This window comes from Toxorhynchites rutilus, chromosome 3, assembly GCF_029784135.1.
Source record: "Toxorhynchites rutilus septentrionalis strain SRP chromosome 3, ASM2978413v1, whole genome shotgun sequence".
Taxonomy (NCBI): Eukaryota; Metazoa; Arthropoda; class Insecta; order Diptera; family Culicidae; genus Toxorhynchites; species Toxorhynchites rutilus.
In genome coordinates this window covers 90,330,960-90,349,120 of record NC_073746.1, presented here as the reverse complement: position 1 = coordinate 90,349,120, position 18,161 = coordinate 90,330,960, and the positions used below count along the sequence as shown (strand labels likewise).

At 38.6% G+C, this 18,161-nt stretch overlaps 1 protein-coding gene and 1 long non-coding RNA gene across 3 annotated transcripts in view; one reads left to right on the top strand and one right to left on the bottom strand.

Annotated features, from left to right (window-relative positions):
• Positions 1–231: 231 nt before the first annotated feature.
• Positions 232–18,161, bottom strand: part of LOC129775715 (uncharacterized) — a 269,934-nt gene continuing 252,004 nt past the window's right edge. For both annotated transcript variants that reach the window (XM_055780752.1, XM_055780753.1), the window contains exon 7: positions 232–2,259. In XM_055780752.1, the coding sequence (XP_055636727.1) occupies positions 1,231–2,259 (1,029 nt within the window). In that variant the 3' untranslated portion in view covers positions 232–1,230. The remainder of the gene's footprint in view (positions 2,260–18,161) is intronic.
• Positions 10,068–11,923, top strand: LOC129775717 (uncharacterized). Its single transcript, XR_008743002.1, has 2 exons — positions 10,068–10,342; positions 10,404–11,923. It is a non-coding gene; the product is annotated as an uncharacterized LOC129775717 (long non-coding RNA).

Below are 18,161 nucleotides of genomic sequence, written 5' to 3'. Positions count from 1 at the left end.
TCAAGTATGCAAAGTTGCTTAAATGACCAGTGAGTTAAAATGAGTTAAAAAAACAGATTACTCACCCGTTACCATTGTTGGCTTGGTCTTTCTTCATCATTCTCGCCTCGATCCTGTCGCTCCAAACTCGAACGAGTAAATCAAACCGAGTGCAAAGTGCAGTTTCCGTTATCAAGGGGAATTTCTCATAATTTCTAGCAAACTGTGCACTGACTGCCCCCGGGGCACCAATTCTGTACATTGTTCTCCGTGGAGAACTTTCCGTTTTATTTGATAAGCATTCAAAACTTGTTCTTATACATCGAATGGTTTGTTTTGCTGCGCCCGTGGCTGTCACTAACTTGCAATAGAACTGCTTGCGCTAATTTGTTGTTTGCCTTAGAAACTAGTTTTTAATTCAATTTCATAATCTTTTCCTCTCATGATTGAGGACCGCGGACTTATTTTTCAATTACTCTTCTGAATTGAATGTATGTACAATTTTGCTGCTGCCATTCCACTCATTGCCAACTTACTAGCTATACTTCCCTCACTGCTGATTTACCTCTACCCGAAAGATTTAATATTTCTGCTTCACTTTTAGTTTTGACCCCTCACAAATGTTATTGATTTTGTAAAAAATAGCTTTCACACTCTGAAACACGCTTTGGGAAGTAAGATCACATGAACTGCGTTCTAGAAAGCAGCTGTACTGTATATGATTCGTAGGAAAAAAATGTTTACGTGTATAGTCTTAACTCGGTGCATAGTACAAAAGCTACTGTTTTTGTTGTTAGTTAGCACTGTGAACAATTGCTCTCCCAGAGCAATGTTTATGTTGTTATGCTCCAATCTGCCTCATTCCGATTCCTTGTAGCATTTTTTTCTGAATCGGTTAGATTCTCTGATAGTCTTCAATTGTACAAAATTTGATTGTTTCCTGTTTGATTAATTCCACGTAGGTTTGCTTCACAATTACAATGGGAATAAATAACGTTAAAAATGTCACGTTTCATACATTTTCCAAGCGAATATTCAGCATTTGACACCTAATATAATATAATAGCTGCTTCCGTTTAGGTTTTTGGGGCCGGGTGCCACTTTAAGTTCCAATTGTAAATCACAATCCTCTGGTGGCTACACCAAAGGTACAAAGGTAGAGATAGTGCTAGCGCATAATAGAAAAAAAGAAAACGATCCTAAAATAAATAGTTATTAAATGCTTCCCCTGATGTGGGGCTTTGGCTCAGGTCACGCATAGCTCTGCGCTAAATTTTGCTGAGATTGCTGCAGCTGCATTTGGCATTGATCCAGATGAGCCAAGCTTCCGTCCAGATTTACGTTCATATTGCAGCTTCCCCGTTCGACCCAATGCCTCAGCCTGCCTCTCAGCTCCTCCAGACTCTTAGATTTAGCCTTGTTGATGCGTTTGTATTTGACATCCTTCGGTTTGGTCACCGACCGGTGGTTGGACATGACACGGTTGTAGTTCGTCACGGCTCCTGCCTTGCAGCCGCCCCCTCCCCCCGGTGGTGTTTCGTCCCCGTCGCAACTAGTCTTCGTAATGATTACCGTCGTCATGGTTGTACTGGTGAACTTTGTCGTAGTTGTACTTTGATTTTCCTTCGGATCATCTGACTGATCCGACGAAATGCATTTTTCAGTCCGATTCTTGAACTTGTCTCGTTTCTCACTTACTGCATCTGCCGTCTGACCGTTACCCGCGGAACCACTATTTGCACCGGCACTCTGAGGCTCCGGATCCTCTTCCACGCTGTAGACCGTTTCCAGCACTTCGGGTCGTCTCAGGAAACAGTTCGACCGCCTGGTGTTGTTATACTTCAGATTGGTCGTTTCGATCGCGTCCGAAATCGACCTCACGATTGTCACATCGTTGTTAACCTTAGCTCCTCCACATCGTGATTTTAAACTTCCTCCACCGCCGAAGTAAATCGAGCTATTGCAGTCCGAATCTACGTCCTCGAGTACAACTGCCGAGTCGGAGTCATTCAGCGAGTCGAAATCGTTGCTGTTGTTGTTATTGTTGTTCAGGCCCAGGGACGGATCCATGACCACATCGATGATCCCGTGGTCGATCAATCGGCTGGAAAGCGTCTCGATGATTTTCTGCTGCCGATAGATGGTGAGTTCCCGCTGGTAGAGCACACCGGACACCTGCTTCTGCTTGCGCATTATCCGGGACTCCAGCAGCAGTAGTTGACTGGTCAGATAATTCAGCTGTTCGGCCTTTTCCTTCTGTAGCCTATGGTTTTGCTCTTGCTGAAATGGTTGATAAATTGAAAAAAAAAAAAAGATTGAAATTAACCCGTTTCAGTATCGAATCACGAATTAGATTAAGTGTACAAGCGATAACATATTAATTGCCGTATAGATTATCATCGCCCTGCACTGTCCCCGCTGTGTACAAAAATAATCAACTGGTTGATTTAATAACAAACTCTTTCTCCCCTAGGATGAGAGAACCGAAAGCACATAATAGCTCTTATCGTACCGCTTTTGTATCCTCATAACAACATCCTAATGAAATTTCCACCCAAAAGTCCGCCCACCCCCGCACTCTTCGGTGCCCAGAGAATTTGCTGTGCGGGGGGATAGAATTCACCAAAACGGTCTTCACGTTTCCGACAGTGCGCGTGCATTTTCCCCCCAGGAGGATCCAGGACGAGTGAACGGAAAACTAGCAGACATTAATTTAGCTCCTCGAAACGTGATCTTTTCGAAGTTTATCTGAAATACACCAAACAATTTCGCGTGGAGTCGCGCACGACTGCACGAACAAGTGGTCGTTCACTTTTGTTTTCTCGCTGTTGGAATGATGACGTTTTTTTTTCTTTTATTTGATGACTCTTTTGATTTGTTATGTCTTCCAAATGTGCAAATGTGTAACCACATTTTTTGAAGAAAACCCATGTTTATTGCATTAACATGAAAGACTCTACTTTATCTGAAGTATTTTCTTATACATTTCCCCATCTCTACCAATTTGTGGGTGCCACGCCAAAAGAACTGTTTCTCTTTAGGAGAAAATCATTCATCAAGTCATTTTCCCACATTTTCGTATGAATTAAAGCGTTGCTCAGCAAGTGCGTGTCCTCGTCGATGCAAATAGATGGCAGTCGGAAAGAGCCAGGTCTGGTCTGAAGGAAAAGGATGCTTTTTTTGTACTCTGGTCGTTTTTTCACCCAAAGCTCGATTCAAATTCACAATGGTTGTCGGTAGTGATCAGTATTAGCGATTTAGCCAGGTTTGAGTAAATCAAACCCTCTGATCCCACCAAACATAGAACATAGCGTTGTTCTTGAAGGTCCCCTGGCCTTACCAAAGACTTTTGACGCTTCTCTAAATGAACCCGATGGAGAAATTTCTTTGCTTTTGTACTTTGTGGTTTGTGTATTTCGTAGAATCAACAGAATATGGTTGATTTATCATTCAACCTTGCCCTCGCGAGAACAATACACATGCTAGCCATACGTGGCAATATGTTTCCTCATGTTAATGCCAGCGTAAACGTTTTTTTCATCTTTTTCGTACTATAGCCATCACAACTATCGTCGCGGTCATTTCATCTGTTGACACATTTATCACAGGCTTTTATGTATTTGATCAACCAGCACCATTATACCGCATTTCAGATCAACGAAACAAAAAAAAATTATAACAAAATAAATAAATAATTAAAGGTGGCATCCATCCTCGTTGCTAACGCAGGGCCACAAAATTATAACCGGCGAGAAACAAACAAACAACATTATTCAAGGTGCGATAAATGAATGATTTCACTGAGTGAGGGGCGCAAAAAAACACTAATTTGAGCAGTTTTCAAATTCACTCTCAGAATTAACACGTATTCTCCGAGAACATTTTCTCGAACTCCGATAAATGTTGTTTGGCTCCAAGGTAGGTTCACCAGATGTCACAATCAAAATTCGGAATGTGTTCGCTCTCTTAATTTTGTTTTTCACACAAAATTTGATACATATTCTTTGATCCATTTTTGCAACAGGCAAAAATCGAAGATGAACCAAAACACGTGTAAGAAAAACAGTTGTCAAAAATTAACTGAACATTCAATATAGCCGTATCGGCTAGCTCGGTGGTACTGACGTGTTTAATTCAGAGCTGCAATTTGTCACAGTCACTGCATATATTTAGGCTACTATGATGACCATTGCAACATTACCACCAAACGACGTGCAACAAAACATAAACCGACAAAACAAATTCCTCACTCTTTGATGCTAAATAGTTTGTCAGAGTGTTTTGACCATCAAAGCATGTTGCAAGTCAGCGCACTATGATCTTCAAGATAAGAAATACCATGTCACCTGATGTAATGGAAGTTTACACGTCTACCAGGATGCATTTGTCAACGTTGCTACCTGAATACCATTCATATATAAAATGCTAAAACTTCGAGGAGAACAAAGGATATATGAGTCTAAACGGACTTTCAAATACGTGAATTTCGATATCGGATAGAAATTTCAACGAAAAGAGAAATTTCTTCATCATTTCAGCATGTAGAGATAGTTCAAGCTTTGGTCAATTATATATTCCGTTGCTTAAATGGTTTGCAATCGCTCACAAGTTATCGCGTGTTCGACATAGTATTTACTTCAGTAAATACAAGAAACAACAACCGGAATGAAAATCGAAGCTTTGCTCGATGAAAATAAAATGCAATCTGCGACAATCATCAATTCATTATGGACAATTTTACCGCCTACTTGATCGGTCAAAGCGTATTGACAAAGCTCAGTAACAGGCAAATTGTTGCATCGTACTCTGTCAGTCACCATTTGACCGAGATTTTTGTCAGTAGGAAGTGACTAACGTGCCTCGTCAGTTGTCAGTGACATTAGGCCGTATGAATAAAAAAAAGTATTTACTTATTCTGCCCGTTTCCAAGTAAAGTAAACTTTCCTAGTACTTACTTGAATCCGTATGATTAAAAGTTTACTTTACTAATTTCATTTTGACGTATGTTCGAATTCGAACATAGTTCTTACTTTGTCAAACATCTGTCAACTGATTGTTTTTGTTTGGTTTCAAAACGTCTCTTTTCTCGCCCGTGTTGTGATCCTTTCATTGAAAAAAAAAATCTATAACAATGATTTTGGCCACGAAAACATCGAGGTACTCGGAGAGATTGTTCTGGTAGATGATGGTAAGATGAGTTTTTTAATTGTTGCTTAAAAATATTAGTTTCCAATCATAAATTTACAGTCGAAGGATCTGCCGAAAAATCAATCAGCAGCGGTAGCGGAAGAAAGAGGAAGAATCAATCTAATCAGGAACAAATGTATGCTGTGTTTGTGGATGTACTGGAGGAAGTAGGAAAAATTTTACTTTCCAAACCGCAAACACCACCTGTGCGGGAGAAGAAAAAAATAGCGTTGGTGGCGATGCGACAGCAGTTGTTCATCCGATGTGGATTGGAGTTCTCTGGCGACCAAATATTGAAGAAAATCAATAACATGAAGACCGCTGTTAAAGAAAAAACGGATACCAAAAAAACAGGGAACGTTAAAATTGTGCTCAACCAACCGAAAGAAAAGTTTTATGGACTGCTGGGGGGTGTTGACAATCCCAGCATCATCAGCGTTCCGTGTAAGTAAAACTTATTCTATTATTTCAATTATATTGAAACTTATGAAATGTTATCATTTAACATAACTTTTACAGATGGTCTGGCAGTAGGAAGCAAAAATATTGCAATGGGGAAGGATCCACCGAAGGAGGAGCATGATTCTTCTGATGATTATAATTATAACAGCTTGCAGAACGAGTTTCTGGCGCCCAGTCAAGCGTGTCAAACACTAAAAACAAATCAAAAATCGGTATGTGTTTTATTTTAATTCTACTTTTACTTTTCATGCGCATTCAGTTAAAATGGTATTTTTATTCCCATTTCTCTCCTAAAATTGTTCTTCAAAGAACTTTTATAGTTTTTTAATTCTTTTTTTATATTCCAGACACGTGGCAGAACACAACAAACAGTGTGTGAGGAGCAACTTATGTTCCTGAAAAAGCAACAAGATTATACGGATGTATTGTAAGCCAACCAAGAAGAGCGACACCAAAAAGAAATGGAGCTGTTGGTTCTGAAAAAGGAAATTGCTGTCCTGAATATCAAGAAACTCAAAGAGAACATGATCATCTGAAAGTGTATATATTTTTTTGTATATATTTTTAAATTAAAGTTAAATTAATAAAGCTTTATAGGCAGAATATTTTTTATATTATAACTGATTTTTAATGTGCATCGCAATTGCATCTCTATTAATCGAAAAGATAAACAAAAGAGTTTTCAGAAGCAAAGTACGCTCATGAGCATACTTGATAATAACAAAGTAAATACTTGATAAATGCTGTTTTATTCATACGAAATCAAGTAAACTTCCATTTTCGAAAAGTTCATACTCAGTTGCCAGTTTTATTCATACCAAACGTAGTAAATACTTAATGTCACTGCTCGAATGCGTGATTCAAGTAAAGTAAAGCTGAGTTTTGTTTTTATTCATACGACCTATTGATGAAAAAATGCAGCTCTGGATTAATTAGGTGGACTCACGGACTTCACGGACATGAAAATATGATCGTAATAAGAAAAGAATGGTAAGCAGGGTTGCCAATAATATTTTTTCAAAAAAAATGAACGATTGCTCTCAAAAATATGGAACTGAAAACTGGATCCTGTAAAATCGTTTTCTTTTACTAAGTTCAACTTTGATTTATCTAAAAAGTTTTTTGACGTAGAACTACGTCTTTCATGAAGGGTGCCAAATCAGAAAACACGTTTTTATGAAATAAAGTTAACGTTCATAATTATTTTTCCACGATCGGATTTGGTCGATTTACATACCAAACGAATCGAAAATTCCCCAAGATTTGATTGATATGCTATACATTACAATCCCCTGGTGTGTAAGTGGTTAAAATTCATGAAAACTATAAGCGTTTCCATTTTTCCATACATTCGTTCTGCTGATTGGTGAACTTTTCTACCCGTGCCGTAAATAACGAGAAAACTTATCAACGAGCAACGAAGGGGAAATCGTAAGATTTGAAGTCTCCGTGAACGAAGGAAAAGAAGAACGAATGGTAATATTAGCCTAGAGCATAAACAGTGGATCTCGCTGATGCAAACTTTCAGTCTCCTTCTGTATTCAAACCAATGAATATCGCTTGTCTTTCCTTGTTTTGCGTCATCACATGTCTTCGTTTCGGATTGATCTGTGGACGCGACCAAATTATTCACTCGCCGATGTCTCTGGCATTGCACTCATTGCATCAAACCGATGCCATTGCGTTAATGTTATGAACTACACAATTGTGTGGGGAATCATCAAGCTAGGCTATCATCGGCTCACCAAGAAAATAAATGTTCTGAAATTTGTCTGTGATTGGTTTCGCTTGACGGTAGTAAAACTTTCTCCTCCAAGGATGACAGCTACGCTAATCGAGACCGGCAGTATTACCAGAAAGGTCTTCTGTTGAGAAGAGCACAAACCGGAGAAAAGTGTGTGTATATTTAGTTGCTTGAAGCCATCGATATATGGATATTTGTGTGCATACGTGCGTGCTTCATAAATCGTACATAAAAATAGTGCATCTTCTCTACGCTGAAATCCCATTTGTATATGCTTCCGTGTGCATTGGTTCTGTCACGATGCAACAATCGCCTAATTTTTTGCTTCACGATTGTTTGGTGGTGCAAATTATGCAGCCGTAATGATAAATATAAACAAGGAAGGGAGATATTGGGAGGGAATTATTTGTGCTATGGTATTAGTAATGAATCTCTGCTGAGGCAAATATTCAAAGGTGCCATTTCCACCATTTCACCAAAGTGATTATTCTACTAAACAGTTATTTCTGAAATTTCACAGCATTACAGAATAATACCCGAAGTTATAAACAAGCGACTTATAGAAAATAACAGCGTAGTTCTACGTCAACAATGCGGTCGTATCTTGGACACAACCTCCTATTTTTTTTACCTATTCCAATGCTTGAGAAATAGAGTTTCCTTCGAAGCTTCGTGTAGTATTTATATGTAGTTCATAAAAAAAACACCAATTAACCATTCGAGCAGATAAAAATAACGTTTCCCACCACTCGAACATTACTGCGATACAATATTTGAGGATCTCTTCTTTTAGACCCTCTAAAAATACGGTTTTATTTGGACAAAACTTGAAAAATATCGTATCTATTGCTCGACAATGTGACTAATTTTGGTGCATGAGGTTCACATGAGGTTGGTTTTTAAACCAACAATCTGGAAATACAGATTACAGATTTTTTGGGTTTCATAACTAATTTACAGATTTTAAAAAAATATCGTTCCAATAATAGTTATGACGTGATGTTAATATTATTTTTTCTCTTCTTACCAACTTTATTCATATTGCCTCTGTGCCGGTTTAAATGAGAATCATCTCTTGTCAACATTCATTTGTAGCGTGGTGTCCTACATTTTGATACAAACGTTTGCGTTATCGATTAGCGTTAGAATGAATAAATAATACTGTTTATCTTTTTCTTACTGAAACACAGAGAATGTAAATTTCAGAAGCGCGCTCTTGCTGTCGTGAAAGTTCATTTGCTTTGAAACTTCTTTTGATAAGAATTAAAAAAATCTAAAAAAAAACCATCGAGACCTTTTGACATAGGATAACGTTACCGGTAACATATGGGGAATACATATATTGTCATAAATTGTCCAACTTTGACTGCTCACACATTTCCTGATGTTTTTGCACCCTTCAATTTGGACACTCTACGATCTATTGCAATACAATTACAAAATTTCCTATAGCTGATAAGTTAAAATAGCATTGAAAATAGAGCTTCTAATTTCCCATATATTTGAATAGATCGCGATGCGTTTTCCTAACACGGACTAGAAAATCGGTTTAGTCCGTACTAGGAAAAACATTGCGGTCTAGTCATTTATAGTTATCTTTTGCACAGTTGAAAGCGAAAGAAGCAATTAACTCAATTGAGGAAACATTTAAGTTCAAACATTTGAAAATGCTGAATTCGCCCGTAACAAAATGGCTCGCACTGAAACACAACATAGAAAGAATCAACTACGATCGAAACCTCAAAAAGAAACGGAGAATAATTTTGCTGGTGCAGGTCAATCACGGAGAGCAACTACGAAGTGTACAGTCTATTCAAGCTCCAGCTCAAGCTCAAGAATGATTTGATGATCAAACCTATTTTACTATTGTTTGAAATACGTTTTGCTATTTACTGTTGAATTGAATAAAACGAAACGGGTTTCACCCCGAATTCACTCAGATTAATCTCTCTAGTTTATGAATAGTTTACCTTTTAATTCATTATAACCTTTATATTGATGTGAGTACCCGAAAATTATGTTGTGCATTGTTGCCCTGGTAACTGAATAAACTTAAAAAAAAAACTCATTGAAGCATTATATTTTTACTACAGTGTATATGCTTGCTAGCTTTACGCGGATACCATCAACATCATCTAACCAATAATAAATATGCCAATCAATGATATTATTATAAATTTATTATAAATTTTATAAATTCAATACAAATTTAAAACAGATTTTTTGAAAGAAATTCTAAGATAAAAAGTTTTTTCAAATCAAAAACACAAATTTCGTTATGGCAACTCTGCACCCCAGTACAGATGCAGAAATGATGTGGTGCAAAAATACAGAAGCACTCTACCAGACGGCATGGAAGTCGACACAGTGCCTCCACCGAACGAAATTGTTCCGCTGTGTGCGATATGTATCTTCCATCCTCCTTGTATTCGAACAAAAGAGATGTGTATGATATCCGCATTGAGAAAGTCTGCTGTCTGCTAGCTGGAGCGAGTCTGTGACTCGACTAATAATTATAATGGTTTGAAATTTTAATATTTTTCTGTTCATTCGCATATGGTCTTTGTAGTATCCCTAGTTTCACTACTGGCTTGAAAGCCGCAATTGTATATATTATTTTCTTGCATACCAAAATTTTATAGCAAATATTATAAAATACCATATACCACACCAATCCGCTCTCTTTCATCATCCCACCATCTTAGGGAATAGAAGCAATGTATCTTATAACGTCCATACTTTAGTTGTTCAAAATAAAATAGTATGTGAAAAAGTGTGTAATTATTGAGTACCGCCGCAACAGTTAAACTTAGCGACGAGGATCAAAAAGTGAGAATTTGGACTTTGTCACACCGTGGTGTAAACGTAGTGCACATGGTCGGTGCACATAACCGCAATTAGACATAATGTCACAATTAGGAGAAAGTAGTGGCACGGTGAAAGATGGTGCTGGAGCTGCGGTATTTAGAGGTTGGTCAAATAGAGCCATTTGTGTTGGGAGAGAACATTGAAGTATATCTCAATCGTTTAGAGATGTTCTTTTTTGTGAACGATACACCGGAAGAAAAGAAAGCCCCGGTCTAAATTACCGTCGCTGGCCCTAGTCTGTATACGGTCGCGGTCAGACTGTGTGCTCCTGAAGACCCTCGTTCAAAGTCGTATCGGGTCTTAGTCAGTCTGTTGAAAAAACACCTTGCTCCAACTATAAATGTCGTGTCAGAAAGGTACAAGTTCAGGAAGAGCGAACAGCTACCCTCGCAATCCATCACGGATTTCTTCATAACTCTTAAAACGGTGTCTCAATCATGCAATTACAATGCATTTCTCGCGGACGCCCTACGTGACCAGTTTGTCGCTGGAACCAACGACCAAGGTTTGCGGAAAAAGTTACTCACCGAAGCTGACCTTACTTTCGAGAAGGTATGCTCGATCGCTAGGAGTTGGGAAGCAGCATTATGTCAAAACAAAGAAATGTCAAGTCAGTCGTCTTCGAAACTAGCAGCGTTTCAAATAGAATGGGAGGAGGAGCAAAGTAAGTCGTCTAGTCGTACATTTCAGAAGTCTGGCAGGCCATGTTATCGGTGCAGTCGCCAACATGACCCAGCAACGTGTCCAGCACGAAATTGGACGTGCTATTCCTGTGGAAAGCGAGGTCATGTCTCAACAACCAGTCAAGCAACACATCGTTTCTCAGAGAAAAACAATCGTGTAGCCGAAATGTCCGAAGCAGTGGAAGTTCTCCTTCTAAATCTCCCAAGTGTGGATAATGGGTCATATAGAAACAACGATTCCGTAGTAGTCAGCGAAAGGAAACCAGTCTCATCAAGTAACGATAATTTGAAGTCATTGAATCGTTTTTATTCTCCGGAATTCGTGTCCTCGGACTGTGAAGGTCACCGTATGAAATTCGAGGCTAAATGTGGCGCTTGCAGTAGTGTAACATAGTCAGATACGTCAACGGATTCAGTCCAAAAGAACCGTTGCAGTTCAAGTTATTGCGTCTTTAGTGGTTCGCAACATGTTGGACCTAGTCGTTATTCCAGCCAATAAGGAAATTAATTCAGTTTGTCGAGTCGAGTTTGTCTGGCAGTTTTAGTTTTAGTGACAGAAACACTAAAGCCGCTAAAGCCGCGTCAGTGCGTCAATCAAATCAACTTAAAGGACATCCCATGCTTTGATATTATCAATACTTTGTTATTGTGTATTTGTACTCTAGCAGAATTAACTATTTTAGTAGTACCGCCATCTTGTTCAAAATAAGAAGTTTGTGGCAATAATAGAGTGTCAGGAAAAGCCTTGATATAATAATATAGTAAAAGCTGTTCAAGGCGGGAGAGATGTAGTATCCCTAGTTTCACTACTGGCTTGAAAGTCGCGATTGTATACATTATTTTCATTTTTATAGAATATTTTGGTGGCCCTGAAAAGGAACCGCTAAAGAAGCTTGATTCATGATTCAATCTTTCCTTCGCGAGAATAATACGAGGAGCATGAGAATAATAAGCAAGCAAGCTCTTCCGAAATAATACACTTTAGTTCACTGTACAAAAATGTTCAGAATAGGTATATTTCTTAAATTTTGAAACTTTGTGAACCCAGAAACCTTTTTTGAAGTTACTCAATATGCAAATCAGCAAATTAGTTTGATCTGCGATGAAACTGAAGTAACATTCTAATAATCATTGATGCGACCCTTGCTTAATCAGAGGAACGACATCCTAGCATTCAAACTTGGATACAAATTAATTAAAACAAGTAGTGCATAGCATGAATGAACGCACGTCATACTACGAATGCTATAAAAAGACGGCAAAAATGACCATGTTCCCGTTCAGAGTAATTCACCGAAACTGTCCTCCTTTCCCCAACTGGTTGATAGCGGGTGTTAAACAATGAAAATCAATTTACAGCGACCATTTAATTTTTTCATTGCCTCCCGCAATAAATATGGATTGAGTAATTGCTCAACACGTGATTCGACCACCCGAAAATTAAAACAATATTAATTCGTCAGCTGTAAAAAAAGAACACAAACCCAGCGGTATCACAATTACCTTCCGAACAAAGCGTACCGTCGTTTCAGCTTAATTAGCAGTTAAATGGCACCGAGCAATGGCGTTTGCAAAGTTTATAACCCGACGCAAATTGACGGGATGAAACCGCTCTCGGCGGGGGAATGATGTCCCCGGTATTGGCACCCGACGACAGCCAAAGGAGCAGACGGAGTATAATTGCTTTTCTCACAACTTCACAGAAAGAGATTAACTTGTTCTGCTGCCCGTTCTGATGATGATCTGGCTGGTGGGGAGGGGGTGAGTGGGTGAAGAAAAAAAAATGAATTTTCGTCTGTCATAACTTGTCAGATCCCTCGAAAGAAATAGAGAAAGCGTTTCTGGACTGGACAGATGGAAAATTGCTGATGTTTCGCGACATGGAAAAGTTTTTCGTTATGCTGTTTATATTGTGTCATGTAGCGAAATGTTGCTGCTTCGTGGCGGGAAAGATTGTTTTCCAAGCATGGTATCACTAAAGTTGTTTTTAATGATGAGAAAGTGATGATCGGAAAATTAGATGAAAAACTTAAAAACTTTAATTGAGTTTACAAACTCAATAATAACTCAAACGTCAGGAAATTTTCGGGTCTTTTTTTCTACTTGGAATCGGAGGCTCAGCGAATCATCATGTTTAGATCGGTTTCGGAAGGAATTCAAATTCAAGTAAAATATATGCCACAATGCCAGAACTCATACCAGTACTGAAACGATGACATGGTTTAGGTCGGCATGTTCACCGGACCTAAACCCTTTTGAGAGCCTATGGGGAATGGGAGTCTATGGGGAATTGAGCCTCGAGCTGTTCCTGTTACGCTTTCCATTCCCCCGTATCAAGAAAATGGCAAAATATCAGTGTTGCTCCCTGCTCCCAAAGATATTTATTATTTATTATATTTATATATTAGGCTGTCAAAAAAGTCCTGCGGTATTTCCACGAGGTGTCGTTGTAAGCGCGTAGTTCTAGTTGTATTCATTGTATCGAGTCATACTATAGCTTGTTAGGTATTTTTGCGCGCTATAATATAGTCCTTGACAGTGTTTTGTTTGGTTAAGTCGTTCGTGAGTTATAGTGTCGCAAATATGGAGCAAAATAAAGAGAAAATCCGACATATTTTACAGTACTACTATGACAAAGGCAAAAATGCATCTCAAGCTGCCAATAAAATTTGTGCAGTTTATGGACCCGATACAGTTTCCATTTCCACCGCACAACGATGGTTTCAACGTTTTCGTTCTGGTGTAGAGGTCATCGAAGATGCGTCACGCTCCGGATGACCTGTCGTCGACAAATTGCGACAAAATCACTGAATTAGCCGAGAAAGACCGGCATAGTAGCAGGCGTAGCATCGGCCAAGAGCTGGGGATAAGTCATCAAACCGTTATTAACCATTTGAAGAAGCTTGGATTCACAAAGAAGCTCGATGTATGGGTGCCACACACGTTGACGCAAAAAAACATCTTTGACCGTATCGACGCATGTTAATCGCTGCTGAATCGCAACAAAATCGACCCGTTTCTGAAGCGGATGGTGACTGGCGATGAAAAGTGGGTCACTTACGACAACGTGAAGCGCAAACGGTCGTGGTCGAAGCCCGCTGAAGCGGCTCAGACGGTGGCCAAGCCCTCATTAACGGCCAGGAAGGTTCTGCTGTGTGTTTGGTGGGATTGTCAAGGAATAATCTATTATGAGCTGCTTCCCTATGGCCAAACGCTCAATTCGGACCTGTACTGCCAACAACTGGACCGCTTGAAGGTAGCACTCATGAAGAAGAGGCCATCTTTGATAAACAGAGGCCGCATTGTCTTCCATCAGGACAACGCCAGGCCACACACTTCTTTGGTGACGCGCCAGAAGCTCCGGGAGCTCGGATGGGAGGTTCTTTTTGCATCCGCCGTATAGTCCGGACCTTGCACCAAGTGACTACCACCTGTTTTTGTCCATGGTGAACGAGCTAGGTAGTCAGAATTTAGCCACAAAAGAGGCCTGTGAAAATTGGCTATCCGAGTTTTTTGCCAATAAGGAAGCGAGCTTCTATAACAGGGGTATTATGAAGTTGGCATCTCTTTGGGAACAAGTCATCGAACAAAACGGCGCATATTTGACTTAAAACAGATGACTGTAACTAATTTTATGAACAAATGAAAATTCAAAAAAAATACCGCAGGACTTTTTTGACAGCCTAATATATAGAAAGAAAATAGTCCGAAATTAGACTACAAAGTAATCTTATATCGTAAAACATCCTTAAACAATCATTTCTTTTGATATTTCCTTATTTTGTAACTGTCAATCCCAGTGATCAACGAAATTTTGCATCCATGGGTGGGGCCATGTCGGTGTTATTTATTATGTGCTGTTGGTTTCCAACAAAACCATCTTTGCAGAACGGTATCGAACTCAATTTACGCGACTGAGCCGTGCACTGCACAAAAAACGGAGACAATATGAGCAGAAGCACGATAAAGTGATTCTACAACATGACAACGTTTGACCTCACGTTTGCCAATCCGTTCGATCCTAACTGGAAATACTAAAATAGCAATTCCTATTCCATAGCATTAAGGTTGAATATGAACTGGAGCTTCTGGAGCTGGAATATCGAAGCATAGTAGCAAAGTAAAAAAGAAATACTCATTAGAAGCGTATGAAAGTAATTTCGTCTCCAATTTGATTCTCTTTCACGATACATCAATCATCCAGCTAGCTTCCGGACGGTAGCGGCGGCGAGGATCCCGAATGGTCTTACTCATGGTCAATAAATAGAGTTGCTAAGGAAAAGGAAAGCATAACGCAGTGTAACTTTGATTTTTTTAAACTGTTGTTTAGAAATAGCTTGTCGAGTTATTAACATTAAAAAAACACTCATTTGTTTACTACAAATATTACATTTACATTTGCAAGTCATTCGTGTGTTTGATGATGCTTATGCATATTTTTTTTTAATCTAGATTGCATACTTTTTTTAATTTTCAAGCTACCATCACGATGTTTGACCAAATCTTTTGATCTCAAAATAGCGTTCATCGTATCGTTGCTGAGCCGATTTCAAAGCTTATTTTGGTTCTGATTATATTCAGAAACAAATCTTTCGACAGTTGCCGAAGAGTGAGGCATAGTGAGAACGTTATAAACAAGGCATCGAAGCGCAGAAAAGGCGAGCGAACCGTCAATTCTTTTTAGACATCCAATTTTTGTCCGCCAACCCTGCACATGCTCGTTCTTTACGGAGTTATTTTATCTTTAGGTTACAGAATGAATTCTCCACATCTTGTACATTCCCATTGTAGAATCCTGGAAACGCTTCTAACACAACGTTAATGCTAGTCAAATTGGAAAAGTTTCTGGGATTTACCATTGCACAATGGTCCAGGAGATGCATTTAAGTGGAAATTAGCATTTAGAGATTGACAGTTATTCTCTAGACAAAAGCTGTCCTAGACAAAGTTGTTACTCATAATAGAGTGCTCGTTTTTATGTTGTCAAAAATAGGGTGACCAAAATTGTCGATGAAATAATAAATCTAACATTCTTATCTTTATAGATAAAGGTAAACATAGTTAGACAATGTTATAGCTCCAATTATTTGTGACATCTTTGTAGAACAAAGTTTTTCTCTATCTCTTGAAATAACCGATATAGCGCCTTTTTTCTAAGTTACAATAGGGTCACCATGAAAAAAAACTGGTTTTTTTGCTCTAACTTTTATATTTCATTTTTTACATGCAAACTGTCCTCGAAAGACTTTTAAAGCTTACTAATACCAACATTTTTCGATGCAGAACTTGTCAATATCTCAACTTTACTCAAAGTTATTGATATTTCTTCCCAAAAAACATGCTCTTTTCATTTGTTTGTCATTCTTTCTGGGGCAACTTTGTCTAAGACAGTTTTTGTCTAGAGAATAACTGTCGAGCTCTAAATGCTAATTTTCACTTAAATGCATCTCCTGCACCATTGTGCATTGTCATAGACTTGAGCGTCGAATCCTTCTGGACATTGGACATTGAAACAACGTGAGATTCCTCGGAGATGTTAGTGAGAATAATCAAATAAAAATCTTTCAGCTCCTCATGTTGCATCGTGAATTCAGGTTTTTCAGCCTGGAACAAACAATTCTATCTGTTGATCTGGGGCAAAACATACGTCGCACCGTCCAACGCGAATCCTTTCAGACGATCCTAGTAAGGAATTTCATCCTTATGAAACTGATTAATCATTGCATTGTAATTGCCTTTATAATCAGCAGCACCAAGCGATACTGCGGCATAAAAGTCGTCATGTACCTCAATGTTGCTTTGTAAGAATTTTCATCCTCGGAAAAAATCTGTACCAATCTGTACTTTTTGACGAAAATCTGTACTCTGTACCATACAGAAGCTGTACCAAAAATAACGAAAAAATCTATATTTTCCAAATAAATCTGTACGTGCGGCAACACTGCTGCCGCAATAACTCGTCTATAACTCTTCATCTTAAAATTTCCTCGGTTGACTCGGATGTTCATTGCTAAAACACTAAAATCAACACTTTTACATCGCCTAAACCATGCCCTATAAAATCTTCCCACTTTTCATCCTATGGAAACAAAAAAGTCAAAACGTTTCTCGACATTTTCAACGCAGGTAAAATGGAACTTGATGTGCAAAACTCAAAGACTAGTAAACAATATTTCACCAAAAATCATCTATCGTTGTAGACTATTTATAGCACCTTGAGACATCTTGTGGAAATGGAACGAATTATGTTGCACACGCAATACAGTTGGTGATGAAGATTTCCTCTAATTTACACAACACGACGCTAAAAAAAATGGCTAGTCGTATCAACAGAAAACATTCACAGGGGTTTCGCGTATACACTAGGCTAAAATTTGTTCTGCTAACATGATAACTGGGGGTCTCCGTAGCCACATTGGTCGCGCGTTCGCTTAGTAAGCGATCGATCGTGAGTTCAAAACTCAGGGCCCTCATTGACCATCTTTGTGTTGTTACAGAATAACTACGTCCACGCAACAATCATCAGCGATGGAGATCGATCCACAGTCGAAATAAGATCGATTCATCCATACAACTGCTCTGCTCTGCAAGACACATCGGGTTGCTGTTCTATAAATAACTCAACTATGAACAATCAACTGTCTCCACCAGAGATGCCAACCTTTCTGATTTTTCTGGATTTCCCAGACTTTTTAGCACACTCCCTGATATCCTGACAAATACTCAATTTATCCTGATTTTCCTGAAATGATCCTGATTTTTCCTGATTTCTGTACTCTTTACATTATTTGTAATAAATATATTGGTTTCCATGCCAAAGTTTTCTGCCATGATAGTTCTCCGGCTCGCGCTTGTATATATCTTACAATAAGTTAAACTTTGTACTTAACTTTTTTTATCTCTACCCTCAATTGTTTCATGGCTTCCCAAAACATTGCTAGAAAACTTCATTAAACCAGATTGTCTGACAAATTTGTGATATTACAACGAGATTGAGTTTGAGGAACAACATTATTTTATTGAGGATAATGTGTATGTAGTTGTATCCCCAGAGTTATAAATGTAGGAATACGTTTAACAGTGTAAAATTACTCAAGAAAAAACTTTTGAATCCAGAGTCAATATAAAAAGTTTTTATATGAGGGGCTTAGAATGCAAGGGGTGTAAGTGACTTGATCGATTTCTCTTCGTCGACTTTTTCTTTGATTAATAACTCAACTGCAAAAACGTTCCAATTT